The sequence below is a fragment of the Phaenicophaeus curvirostris genome, chromosome 25, assembly GCF_032191515.1.
Source record: "Phaenicophaeus curvirostris isolate KB17595 chromosome 25, BPBGC_Pcur_1.0, whole genome shotgun sequence".
Classification (NCBI taxonomy): Eukaryota; Metazoa; Chordata; class Aves; order Cuculiformes; family Cuculidae; genus Phaenicophaeus; species Phaenicophaeus curvirostris.
Window position 1 is genome coordinate 1,797,283 of NC_091416.1, and position 12,571 is coordinate 1,809,853.

A 12,571-nucleotide genomic window follows, 5' to 3' on the forward strand; every position below is an offset into this window, starting at 1 on the left:
GGAGGACGGGGACTGAACTGCAGTTTGTCCCTGTGAAGTGTCTTTTCCTCATGAAGCTGTATGTCCATCACCTGCCCTCAGCTGTACGCATCTGCGGTTCTTGTTGCCTCTCCCTCAGTCCCTTCTGCATTTGGATCTGTTGGTACCTCAGTCTAGTGCTTCACTTCCTCTTGCAAACTGGAAGTGACCTCCAAACTGAACCTGAACTAAGAGACTTGAAACCAGAGCAGTGAGCGAGACAAATGTCTTGCACGTACAACCTCAAGACAATTCAGTGACTGGTTGTCAGATACTGCAAATTAGTCACGGAGGAACCCTTCGTGTGAGAGCCAAGCTGCCTGCCCCAAGCCACGCTCAGTGAGTATTTTTTACCTTAACATTTACTTTTTTATGTTTCCCCTCCCTATGAAGTGCTGAAGATTCAGATACCGTGTAGGAAAATGTGAAGGCAGGATGGAATCTGGATAGTTTTTCTTAATCTGCTCAGCAAAGACGGTTACCCTGCAGGAGGGTTTGGATGTGTCAGCACCTTAATATGCATAACAGCTTGGGTGAGTGGGTGCTCTCTTCAGCTGGTGCACACACAGCACCCACTCGCCGTGTACCACAGAGGGACATCCTGCAAAAATGGGTTCCCAGACAAGGCTGGAATTTCTTCTGAAAAACGAGGTAATAAATTCAGGAAGGATTTGATGGCAAAGAAGGACCAGAGCCTCGGGAGCTTGGCTACGGAGAACTTTGGAGTTCTGAGTGTGGATATTGCAGGCTTCTTTGTGCTGAGGGATTTTTTGTGAGCTGGCTCCTATTTTGAGAGCTGCGTGGGGGTGGGCCTGGGAGAGTTTAGTTCTGCTGGAGCTCTCTGGCAGTGGAGCTGGGAAGTAGGATGCTTCAGCCCGCTGCACTGAGATTGTGCTGCAGCAGCTCAGGGCTTGGGAGCAGAGCAAGAGTTTTCCTGTCTTTTGTAGGTCATGCATGCACAAGCACAGGTTGTACAGCAAACAGCAGAGCTGCAAACAGTGCAGCCAAACTACACAGCTCTCCCTTCCACCTCTGCAAAACCCAACCCCCATAATGGGTCACGGGCTTTGGAAAGGCAGATCTGAGAGAATTCCAGAAGACTTGCTGCCCCTTTCCAGGATGTTTTTGATGGAAAGGGGAGGGTGATGAAAGGCAGAGGTAGTTTTACATCACCGGCTGCAGGCACAGGGATGCCGTGCTCTGACTGGAAGGCCATAGTGACTGTTTTCCAGCCTAGAACAGACCTGTAAGTCCTCCAGATATCAAATCTTGGGTGTGTAATCCCTGCCTGAACCTGTCTCAGTGTGTCTCTCAGGTTCATGCACTGAGAAAAAATGCATTTGGAAAGGAAAAGGAATTAACAAACATGTTTGGCCATGTAAAGAGAAGGAAGCTTTCTAGGAGATGAACAGGGGCAGGGAGGAGGCCTTCCCCGCTCCATGGAGCCCACTGTAGCTGTTTGTGCCGCTCCATGGTGCAGTAACTTTTTGCCCTTAAGTATATTTATCGCTTTTGAGTGGGCATAGCTTTGAATCATGGAGGCAGGGTATAACTTGTGCCTCCCTGCAATCCATGCATGAGCACTAATCTCTGATGGTGTGAGCCTTCTCAGGCTGCAGGGTCCATCTACGTTGTGTAGAAAGGTGATATTGGCTTTACTTTAAATATATGCAACAATTCAAGCTGAGTACAGTGATCAAACATGGCATGGTCTGAAAGACCCTGAGGGTCTCAGCAGAAATTCTCACCACGTACAGCGTGGGACTTATTCCTAAAGTAAGGGACTTGTGGTTTTAAGACCAAACTTCTCTGTATGTGTAGTAGAAAATGTGTCCCCGTTGCTTTCTGAGCAGAGTTAACATCAATGAACCTCTCAGCTCAGAGGCAAGAGACACAACCCCCAAACCACTGGAAAGGTTTGTCGCTTGGGGAAAATGCAAAAGTGTTTGAGGCTGAGCCCTCCCTCCTTCTCTTTCTCCCTTCCTCTCTAGGGCTCAGAGCAGTCTCAAACCAGAGATGTAACTGATGTCTGTGCTTCACAGAGTTCCAGGCTCCCGGCTGGGATAGTGGCTGCCTCAAGAGGCCGAACATCCAGCTGGCAAAGATTGCATCCTTCTCTGAAGAACTGAAGGAAGGCTTTTTCTGACCTTGGATTCAGTTTGGCTGCAAGCTGTTGGTGTCCTGCCCCAGGGGAAACCAAGGCATGCGTTACCTCTGCTGTTCTTTGTAGAAAAAGATGAAAACGTTGGTGAGCCTGACTCTGGTGCTGACATTGCTGGGTAAGCTGTAAGGCATTCTGGTGGGTTTATTTGCATCACCTGCTTTCCCCTCTGCCTATGCTGAAAGCCCCATCGGTTCCTCTCTTCGTGCAGTGAGAACCCCTTGGGGTTTTGCAGGCTCGGGCAGCTGCAGCTGGGCTCCTGGGTAGCAGTGACTTCTCTGGTCTCTGTGTGCTGTGTAGTCCCTCCCTGCAGAGCTCACATATATATGAGCTTCAAATTCCAATGGCATCCCTGGATAGAGCCCTGTACTTAGCCTGCTGGGCTCCAAGTAGAGCTGCTTCACCGAGCCTAAATGCAGGGAGAGGTTTCCAAGGTATTGATTTTGGCTCTGCTCGAGGCAACTGGCTCTCTTGGTCTTCTCCGACGGCAAATATTTGTCATTTTCAGCTCCACAGCTGGTCAAGCCCAAACAAAACCTGTTTGGGAAGCTGTAGTGCTTTGCATGTGTGATGTTCAGGGCACCAGACAAGTCCTTTGTGCTTTGCTAGGGCCCAGCCTGCTTTTGTGGACAGACTGAGCGGCTGCAATACCAAGAAAAGCCTCCCTGTCGGAGCAGCTCCTCTTGGAATCAGCTCACCCAGTGCTTCACAAGCAAGAAGCGGAGCCCCAGCTGCTGCTCCTGCTTGGTGTTTTCTGTGCAGACTCTGAACCGTGCAGGGTTTCGCTCTCTACGAGCTCCAGCAACGTTTTCTGCCCCACTTGTTTCCCCTTCCTGACGCACGCTTCGCAGCCCACCGCGTTGGCAGCTGCTTTGTGCTGGTTGTGTCAGCCCTGCGCTTTTCGTGTCAGCTCTGTGCTCTTTGATGTTCCTTTCTTCTGGGTTTTCCCCACTGTCCGGCTTCTCTAGAAGCCCTGAGCAGCAGATACGTGGCCAGACAGGTCCAAGCGCAGGTTAGGAGCCTGTGAGCAAGAGGTGAGGAAGCCAAATGGGCAGGTTGTGAAAGAGGAACTGTAACGCATGTGAAGTGATTGAATTGCCCCTGGCCTGGTGCAGATGAGAGCGGCACTGGTTCTCCCGGCCAGTGACTCACAGCAACAACTTTGCAGGAGCTGCAGCCTTTGTCTCCGAGACGCGGAGGGCTGGGGTTGCGCGTTCCCACATCCCTTCTGCGCAGCTTGTTGAGCGAGCGCAGCAGCCCTTGAGCCTGGCGGCTGGGAGGATGTGCTGCCCCGCATCCCGGGCACGCCAAACGCAGGGGTCAGGGCGAGGCTTTGCCCGCACGGCGAGCAGGGCCTCCCCATTGTGCTCTGGACTGGTCAGTGCTGTTGGCCTCAGGCTTCTTTGGAGAGGAGATACCTATGGGGACAGGCAGGTTCCATCTGGCTGTCCTCCCTGCACTCATCGTGCTGTCCTTGTCCCCGGCAGAGCGATGCAGCGGGGCGGCTGGCTGGGTGTTCATGGAGCCTCAGCTTCGAGCCAGCGCTGGGGACTCTGTCCTGCTGCCGTGCCTCTTCCTAGACCCGGGGGCCAAAGGATGGACCATGACCAAAGTGGACTGGCTGCGCATGGCTGGAGCCGGCGCTCAGAAGGTGGGTTTGGGACGTGGGGGTGGGTGGTGGAGCAGGGGGGGCTACGACAGTGGGACTGGGGGTCTGGGGCGGCTCTCCATGGGGACAACTCTTCATGAGACATCCCTAATCCTAAGTAATGCCTCTGCATGTAGAGTTGTCCCCAAGGAGAGCTGCTCATGGAGAGCTGTTCCATCCTGATGGGCAGGAGGGTGAGCGAGGCAGCCTCGTGCAGGAGGCTGCGGGGAACCCTGCCTGCTTGTCCCAGCCCAGCAGAGGAGGAAGGTTCCCTGTGTGTTGGCGGGGCACCTCCACCACCCCCCGTAGGGGAACCGCAGCACTGGGTGCCGCGTCCTGGGGCTTTCCAAGAGAGCGTGGGAGGGAGCTGGGTTCCCTCGTGCGTGACAAGCGCTCCGCAGGAAGAGGGAGACAGCACGAATCTGAGGGCTCTTGAGCAGGGAAGGCCCGCAGGGCAGTGCCCTTCTGCTGGACTCCTTTCACCTGGTGCTGTCTGTGCCCTGGCAGGAGGAGATGGTGTTTTATTACTACAGCAACCATAGCATCCCTGTGGGGCGTTTCCGGCACCGGGTGCAGTGGCAAGGGGATGTCACCCTCTGGGACGGCTCTATCCAGCTGCGGGACGTACAGCTGAACGACAGCGGCACGTACGTGTGCGAGATCCGGGTGCTCCAGTGCAGCAGCATCTTCAAGAACCACACGGTGCTGCATGTCAGCCCCACAGAACGGAGAGGTACGCGCCCTGGGGCTGCTCCCACCTCCTGTCACCCTGTTTGACCCACGCAGAGGGGCTACAGATGCTCTGGGGTGGCTTTTATACCTCCCACCCTGGTTCCTCGGCAGTGGGGCCGCGGTCTCTGTCTGTACCAGCCCCTTTCTTGGTGTCTCCCAGCAGGACGAGGAGCAGCAGACGCCCAGGACGCTGCAGCCCTGGGAACCACTGGGTTTTGGCCTCTGGCTGTGGGTTGTGGCTGTGTGGCCATCGTGCTGGCTTTCCTGGCAGGACTCAGCCTGAGGAAGAGGTACTGACGCTGGCGCTGGGTGATGGGGCTGAGCAAAGCCCTTCCTTGCGCCGAGCTGCCCCAAGTGGAGCTGGAGCTGTGGGAATCAGGGGGTTCATCATCCCAGTAACAGGGTGCAGATTCCTGCTGCCCTCTAGTGCCCTGCTACCCTGTCCCCCTGGCTCCCAAACCTCCTGGGCTCTCGGCGTGCCAGCAACTGGGGTGGCCCAGCCGAGGAACGTAGAAAGGTGTCCTGGTGTCCCAGGAGAGGGAGGGCAGGAACAGGAGGAACAGGCGATGCTTCTTGCTGAAGATGACACCACTCTTGCCTTCCTTCAAGATCTGCAGCCAACACGGCCCTGGAGAGGACTGGAAATGGTGCCAGCAAGAACAGAGCAGAGGTGAGTGGAGGGCACCATGTACCTGGGACGCTAACACAAGGCGTGGAAGCAGAGAGAGGGAGGAGAGGTGGAGAAGGGGAGAGATGGAGCACGCAGGGAGGTGCAGAGCACCCCAGCAAGGGACTCAGTGCACACAGGGGAGCTGTGCCTCCTTGCTGTGCTGCTGGCTGTGCATGGGTGGCATTTGAAATGGGCCCCAGGTCCCCCTGCTTTGTTCAGCTCGCAGTTAAGAAGAGATGCTGATGGAGCAAATGTTCCCACAGCAGCTGGATGCCTGGGAGCTGCGAGGCTTGGGAGGGGGAGATGGTGCTGAGCAGGGGGATCCCACACTGGCCAAGCACAGCATGGCTGTGGCTCTTGGTGCTCATCTTATGAGTGGGGTAAAAGCCCTTGTATACGCAGGGATTGCTCGGTTCTCAGTGTCCCGATCTACCCCTCCCAGGAAGCGTTTTACTCCTCAATCCCTGAACCTGAGGCACCCAAGGTTGAACAGGATGCGGGGAAGAAGAGGAGAGCTGAGGAGACCTACATAACCATGGTGAGGAGCTGTGGCAAGCGTGGGTATGGGGCTGGGGTGACCCCCAGGTGATGGCATCCAGGGCCTGACCCCTCACGCCCCACGCAACCAGCAGTGTCCTTTGCCTCCTGCCCACTCCAGATGTGCCACGAGACTCATGCCCTGTCCCTTGCTCCTTGCAGCACCCCTCTCCATTCCGGGAGAACAGCGTCTACGTGGAGCTGGCCAGGAGGGTGATCCCAGCAGAATGGATGGGCGAGGGGAGACAGGGCGACGGACAAAGCGAGGAAAGCCTGCAGTAGACCAGACGCAGCACTTCCCTGGGCTCCAGAGCAGCAGAAATAGCTGTGCCGGGGGATGCAAGCCCCTTCGGCACCCGCTGCGTGCACGATAGCCTTGTTCCTGGGGGCAGTCCAGTGTTCTGCTGCTGCTAGCCCTTCCTCTGAGAAATGGTGCCACTTGGCTTGGTGCTCACTGCTGGGGCACGTCCCACCCCGGCTTTCTGCTTGGGAGCAGGGACCCCTGCGTCTCTGGAAGGGGCACAGCAGGCACGCTCCATGCTCTTAGCTTTGATCCCGTGCAGCTCCAGGTCCTGCGATAACAATCTCCAAGGAGAGCTTGGCAGGGGGAGATGCAGCGGGAGCTGCACGGAGTGGCAACGGTATCTCCTGCAGATAATAAAACCCAGGGAGTCTTCCCTGTGTCTGGGTTCCTTTTCCCTCCTGCTTAAGGGTGTGATGTCCAAGTGCGCTGAAACCAGGGCCTGGGAGCTGCTGCACCTGCCCCACTGGAAAAGCCAAATGGGCTGGGAAGGGGGTCCCTTTGCAGCAAGAAGGGCCCCTCCTGGCTGCATTGATCCCACCTCAGGCTGTATTGATCCTCTCCATCCCCTGCAGCACCAGGGAAGCAGAGGGGAGTGGGGCAGACCCCACTGACAATGGGGTCCCCAGAGCTGTGTGTTCACGCGTCTCTCCATAGGGAGCATCCCTGCTTTGCTCATATTCCTAGGACTCTCTGCTCTGGCCAGGAGGAGCCCAGCAACCCCTGTGGGGCCTCCGAGGCCCCTTCTGGCTCTTCTCCGGGACTATATATAGATGTTTGACACCTGCAGGTGCTGAGCCGGAGCTGGGGACCCACCTCCCACCGGCTCCTGGAGGGGAGACTGCAGCACAGGCTGCTCCGGGCGCACTCCTTGGTTTCACGTTGACACCCTCCTCTCTTTTTTCCTGGATGAAGCCAAGGAATGGGGTTGCCGGAGGAACCAGCAGCCAGAGCTGGGTTTGAGGTATCAGCAGCCAGAGCTGGGTTTGAGGTATCGGGGGGGTTACACGCCACCTCCGCTGCCTTTTTGGGGCTGTGGCCCCCACTGCAGCAGAGTAGAGAGGGCTCTGCTTGCCTGGCACGGCTGGGAAACCGCGCTGTGTGTGCAGTGAGTGTGTTTGCTGAGCAGATTTACCCTGGCTCTTCTCTGATGCCTCCTCTCCTGGCTGCCCCGTCTCCCCTCCTGGAGCTGGTCAGGGAGCAGAGCACCTCTGCATCCCTCCTGCCTCCCTATTGTCCTCTCCATTCCTCCCCAGGGCTCTGGGGCATGGGAAGCGAGGGATGCTCTGGCCTCAGGGCACCCCTTACCTTTCTCCTCACTGATGCTGCTGTAGCAAGCCCCACCACCTTGTGTCCTGGGGCACAAGAACCACAGGGCTGAGCAGCCTCCATTACTGGATTTCTGGCCTCCATGAGGTCACAGGTCATGTCATTCCTGCACCCATCGCCAGGCTTGGAGTCCAGGGTCCAAAGCCTTCCGTAACCAATGGTGCAAACCTTCTCCAGCCCTGTTACTGCTGAAGAGACCCTCTCCATCCCCAAGGCTGCATGAGGAGAGGGTGTTTCCTTGGGACATCACGCTGCTGGGGAAAGGATAAGGTGCTGGGGGGCCTGGCACCCCTGGGAAGCGAGGAGCATCAGCGTGGGAGCGGGGAGATGCTCCGGGAGCGGCTGTACCCGCTGCAGGCTGCCCGTGGCCGTGATCTGCTCCCTGTGCTGCCTTGCAGGCTCCTTCCCTGAGCCCCTCTGCCCTCCCCAGGCTGGATCAGCCCCTCTGCCTGGTTTTGCAAGGGTATTCCTGATGTTCCTGGGCTCTCAAGAGCGGCTTCTGCTGCTCTAAATGGTGCAAGCAGGGCTGGTCACTACCCTTCAGCAGGACGGAGGTGGCACAATGCATGGTCCCACTGGAACTTGGGGGGCTCCAGGGGCCAGGAGAGATCTCAGGATGAGGCCTGGGCTGTGGGGCACTGGCTGAACCCCTGGGGTCCTGGGGGGGGAAGAGGAGCTCCGAGTGCTGCTCGCTCCAAGGGTAAGTTTGCTCGGCCAAAGCGCATCCCAGCTGAAACTTGCTCCAAGGGCACCAGTTTGCACGGCCAAGGCGAATCCCAGCCTAAACCTTCTCCTGGGCTGAGCCTGTGGCAGGGGATGCCCTGCGGACCACGGAGCCGGGAACGCCGGGAGCTGTCGCCTTCTCTTTCAGGAGAAAATTTTTTCTGCCCTCCCACTTGCTTTGCTCAAATCCACCAACCATAGCATTGACGGGTTTTTTCGCTCCAGCTCCGCTCCAGCCATATTGGGCTGTGGGAATAAAGCGGCTCCAATGTTCTATGGCACCGGCTAATAACCCGGGCGTTCGAAAAAACCAAACCACCACCACCCACACCAACACCAGGTCCTCTCCATCCCCAAAAATCCTTCAAAATGAGCCTGGAAGCTTGGCTCCAGCAGCCCACCTTGTTCCTCACTGGGCTCAGCTGGCTCCTCTCGCTGGGTAAGTGTCGCCTGGACCCCTTTGCATGCACACGGAGAGCATCCCAGCTGGGGAGAAACACCCTCGCGAGCCACGAGCCCCCCTCCCTGCATCCCAGCCCCCAAAAAGCCCCTCCTGTCCCCTGGGGAAGCCGTGAGCGATGCTGTGCCGCAGGGATGGAGGTGGGCAGAGATGCAGCCAGGCAGAGGGTGACCTGTTTCGGGGCTAGATGGGGGGGTAGGTACGCTGCAACTGCATCTTCTCTTCCCAAAGCCGAGCATCCCGCTTGCTGTGGAGGCTTTGTCCACGCACGAGGCTGTGTGCATGCTGCGGGCTGCTCTGGGGTGGCAGGCTGAGGGCTGGCAGTGCTGCATGGAGCTGGGGGGGCACTCCGCTCGCTGCGTTTCTACCCTGCCCCGCAGCCAGCAGCGTGTGTCAGCAGGTCTGGGTCCGTATCGATTGGGAACGAGGATGCCTCACCTCCTGGAAGTGCTGTTCACACCATCCCGGTGGGCTCTGCTCTAGGAGAAAGCCTGGGAAAGGGGGGACATAAAGCCCAGCAAGGTCTCTTTTAGAGGCTGCGTGTATTTTTACCTCCCGAGCCCTGGGTGTAGTGTGACAGGGTATGCGCAGCGCCCAAGGGCGAAGCCTGGAGTCTCATTCCCAGGGATTTTGGTTCTTTCCCCACCTCTGTTGTCTCCCAGAGCTCGGACCAGGTGCTCCTGGGACACGTGCCCATCGCGTGCTGGCTACCCACGAGGACCCTGGCTGCGTGATGGTCACCCAGACCGGGTGGCAGGGCTGCCTCGTCGCTGCAGAGGCTGGGAGAGCTCCTGCTGGCACCTTGGTGCTCTGCAGAGTCCTGGCTTGCAGCAGAAAACTGTGCCACCCAGCCACAGGGACCCAGGGGACAGAGCGAGGGCTGTCGGGCACACAAACCAGTGCAGGGACCCCTCAACCAGGCCTGTGGGTCTGGAGATGTGGAGGGAGAACCAGGATCCTGGCTTTTCTCTCCCCCTCTTGCAAGGTCCCCTTGAAAGCATTTAAGGGGGTGGGGTGGCAGCTTGGGTCTGGGCTCTCCTCCCTTCCTTGGGTGCTAAGATTGATCCCCACCAGCTTTCCCCATCCCTGCACCTCCCAGTACCCTTTGAGCCCAAGCAGGGAGACATCTCCAGGGGCTTGGCCACAGCTGGAGGGCACGGCTGTACCCCCAGAGACCCAGCTTCAGGCTGCTGCAGCAGGAGCTGTGGCTTATATCTGCAGCTTGGAAAAGCCTATTTCCCTGGCTGCAGAGCCTGGCCCCTCTCCTGCCCTGCTTGCAGACGGAGCGCAGTAGCCAGCGGAGCAGCCTTGACATGAATCCAGCTTGGCCCCAGAGCCGGGCTCGGCAGCACCCCGGGAAGAAGGTTTGAGAGCAAAGAGCAGCAGCCAGAGGGGAAAGGTGAGGCGATTGGAAAAAGCGCCTGCTGCCAGTGTCCCTGCCCCTGCCCGCGGGGAGCCACAGCCCCCCTCGACACCTCATCCCTCCCAGGGACTCTCCATCCCTCTTTTTCCTTCAGTTTAGCCTTGGCTTGCAGCAAACTGGCTGCACAGGAGCCTCTCTCACCATGTGCACCCTCCCATCATGGGGTGGGGGTGCAGGCGCTGGGGTTTGGAGCTCAGAACAGGGGAGCTGCAGGGAAGGTGGCTCTTCCAGGGCACAGACGCCTCCTCCCTGCCCATGCCTGGTTCAGCTCTCCTGCCCTGCCAGCTGCACTGGGTGATGGCCCCGTTTCTCTGCCACAGCGAGGTCAGGGTGCAGAACCATCCGTAACCCCCTCAGCGGTGACTCAGACCTTGACCGGCTCATTCCCAGGTGGAGAATCCTCGTGTCCACGTCACTGGGAGAGGGGAGCATCTGCATTCCTCCTGCAGCCCCCTGGGGGGGGGGCTGGCACTGGCACATCCCAGACCTCGCTGCTGCGTTGCGTCCTGCTGGAGATGAAATCTGATGAGCGCAGCCATAAATTTCTCGTTGGCTGTGGCGCTGAGCCCTGCCTGCTGACGCTGCAGCCAGCCCCTCGCACCGCGCTCCCCCGTCTGCAGCAGGAAAGCCTCGTCTCAGGTGCAGGGTCTGCTAGGAGTCAGCAGAATTTAGCACCAGGCATGGCAGCGAGGGCCACCCGCGCTTGCAGAGAGAGGCCACCTTGTCCCCTGTCCCTTCTCCAAGGGGAAAAACCTGCTTTGCGCATGGATGTGCCTGAAAGGCAGCCCCAGGGTGGGCTCTGTGCAGCCCCCAGCCGCGTGGGGTGGGATGGGGAGATCGGCTCAGCATGCAGGACGGCTGCTGGTGCCCCCTTTCTAACTCATCCGCGTCTCTGCTCCTGCTCCCTGTGCTTGCGGCAGCGCCCACGGCGTTGGGCATGGAGGTCATGGCTCCGGCCCTCATCAACGCCTTGAACGGCTCCTCGGTGAAGCTCTCCTGCACCTTCAACTCCTGCTACAAGGTGGAGAATAAGCAATTCTCCCTCAACTGGACGTACCAGGAGTGCAGGAACTGTTCTGAGGAGCTGGTGAGTCTTGACAGGGCTTGGAGATCAGCTGCTGAGGGGTCCTGGGGTCAGCTTGAAGGAGTCGTGTGCATTCCTTGGGGTCCCAAACCCTCTCTTTATATGTGCTCCTGCTGTCCAGTCCTTCCTCCACAGGGAAAATCAGCAACCAACTGCTTAAGGCAGATGCCCCCATGCAGCAGGACAAGCAGACGTGGGTGGGGAGGAGACCTTGGCCCTTGGCAGCCGGAGTTGTTCGTTGAGCTCGTGGTGCAGGGGAGGGGGAAGCAAGCATTGGGGATGCCAGACACCATCTTATCTCCTCTCCTACCCCCCCAGTTCCTGCAGTTCCGGACAAAGATCATGAACAAGCAGCTGGACCGCTTTGGGAACCGTGTGGAGTTCACCGGGAACCCCACCAAGTACGACGTGTCCTTCACCCTCAAAAACGTGCAGCTGGAGGACGAGGGCACCTACAACTGCTACGTCCTGAACCCCCCGGACCGGCACCGGGGTCACGCCAGCATTAGCCTGAAGGTGCTCACCAAAGGTCAGTAGCAGAGCCGTCCCCTCTCCTCTCAGCACCCTTGGGTGCTCCCTGGCTCCTCTCCACCTCCTGCCTTGCTCTCGCCCCGGGTTGCGCGTGCGGGTGGGATCCCACTGCTCCCACCGAGCTGGGGCCGCGTGTCCCGAGCTCGTGCCCTGTCTCTGCAGAGCCCCCCAAGCACGACTCGACAGTCGCCGTCATCGTGGGCGCCTCCGTGGGTGGATTCTTGGCCGTGGTGATCCTGGTGCTGATGGTGGTGAAATGCGTGCGCCGGAAAAAGCAGCAGCGGCTGAACACGGACGACCAGAAGACGGAGGAGGAAGGGAAGACAGATGGCGAAGGCAATCCAGACGAGGGCACCAAGTAATGCCTCCCCTGCCCGCCCCTCCCCTCTTCGCCCCTGTACAGCGTCACCCCCTTGATGTGCTTCCCAGAGCAAGGATTTTTGTCTTCCCAGAGCATCCCTCCTTCCATCCAAACACCCCACCCAGCCTGGAGCAGGGCATGGAGAGAAGGTGGTTCCCGGAGCCTGGCGAGGCTGCTGCTGAGGCTGAGCTGGGGCTGGACTGATCCTGGCTCCCACTGGCCACGCTCCAAGTGCCAGAGCTCGCGTGGGGATGTGCTGGGGACAGGGAGACACAGGAGAGAGGGAGACACCACGGTCCCCACGCTCGGAGGCGCTGGAGCCGGGGGTGCCAGGGCGCCCCATGCCTGATCGAGCGGGAGGTGTCCCTGCCCACGGCAGGGGGGCTGGAATTGGATGATCTTTAAGGTCCCTTCCAATCCAAACCGTTCTATGCCCAGATATCTGCACCCTCTCTGCCCTCGGCGCCACATCTCGTGCCGAGGCGCTCCGGCTGTGCCCGGGGCGCGGGTGCCAGTGTCCCCATCCCAAGGGATCCCCGATAGCTGCCCCTCTCCTCGTCGCAAGCCCTGCGTGCCAGCGCTGAAGGTGCTGC

General features: G+C 58.9%; 2 protein-coding genes across 6 annotated transcripts; both read left to right on the plus strand.

Moving 5' to 3' along the window:
- The first annotated feature begins 162 nt into the window (after positions 1 to 162).
- JAML (junction adhesion molecule like) lies at positions 163 to 6,235 on the plus strand. 4 transcript variants are annotated; one of them, XM_069876309.1, is made up of 8 exons: positions 163 to 357; positions 2,061 to 2,297; positions 3,667 to 3,830; positions 4,335 to 4,560; positions 4,720 to 4,849; positions 5,169 to 5,229; positions 5,672 to 5,767; positions 5,929 to 6,234. In XM_069876309.1, the coding sequence occupies exons 2-8, from the start codon at positions 2,255 to 2,257 to the stop codon at positions 6,046 to 6,048; spliced, it is 840 nt and encodes a 279-aa protein (XP_069732410.1). In that variant the 5' UTR covers positions 163 to 357; positions 2,061 to 2,254; the 3' UTR covers positions 6,049 to 6,234. The 4 variants fall into 4 exon arrangements, with proteins under 4 accessions (XP_069732410.1, XP_069732408.1, XP_069732407.1 ...); XM_069876307.1 differs by lacking the exons at positions 163 to 357; positions 2,061 to 2,297 and adding an exon at positions 2,508 to 2,613 and having other exon boundaries at positions 4,723 to 4,849; positions 5,929 to 6,235; XM_069876306.1 differs by lacking the exons at positions 163 to 357; positions 2,061 to 2,297 and adding an exon at positions 2,508 to 2,613.
- A 2,080-nt stretch (positions 6,236 to 8,315) lies between these two features.
- SCN2B (sodium voltage-gated channel beta subunit 2) lies at positions 8,316 to 12,160 on the plus strand. Of its 2 annotated transcripts, none has more exons than XM_069876324.1 (4): positions 8,316 to 8,558; positions 10,923 to 11,089; positions 11,405 to 11,615; positions 11,780 to 12,158. In XM_069876324.1, the coding sequence occupies exons 1-4, from the start codon at positions 8,489 to 8,491 to the stop codon at positions 11,977 to 11,979; spliced, it is 648 nt and encodes a 215-aa protein (XP_069732425.1). In that variant the 5' UTR covers positions 8,316 to 8,488; the 3' UTR covers positions 11,980 to 12,158. The 2 variants fall into 2 exon arrangements, with proteins under 2 accessions (XP_069732425.1, XP_069732426.1); XM_069876325.1 differs by lacking the exon at positions 8,316 to 8,558 and adding an exon at positions 9,837 to 9,978 and having other exon boundaries at positions 11,780 to 12,160.
- Positions 12,161 to 12,571: the final 411 nt, after the last annotated feature.

Bases quoted from the DNA above. Each gene is read 5' to 3' on its own strand.
- JAML (XM_069876306.1), top strand. From the start codon at position 2,523: ATGGCATCCCTGGATAGAGCCCTGTACTTAGCCTGCTGGGCTCCAAGT. The intron at 4,561-4,719 runs GTACGCGCCCTG...GGTGTCTCCCAG, and splicing joins CAGCCCCACAGAACGGAGAG to CAGGACGAGGAGCAGCAGAC. The intron at 5,230-5,671 runs GTGAGTGGAGGG...TACCCCTCCCAG, and splicing joins CCAGCAAGAACAGAGCAGAG to GAAGCGTTTTACTCCTCAAT.
- SCN2B (XM_069876324.1), top strand. From the start codon at position 8,489: ATGAGCCTGGAAGCTTGGCTCCAGCAGCCCACCTTGTTCCTCACTGGG. The intron at 11,090-11,404 runs GTGAGTCTTGAC...CTACCCCCCCAG, and splicing joins GGAACTGTTCTGAGGAGCTG to TTCCTGCAGTTCCGGACAAA. The intron at 11,616-11,779 runs GTCAGTAGCAGA...CTGTCTCTGCAG, and splicing joins CCTGAAGGTGCTCACCAAAG to AGCCCCCCAAGCACGACTCG.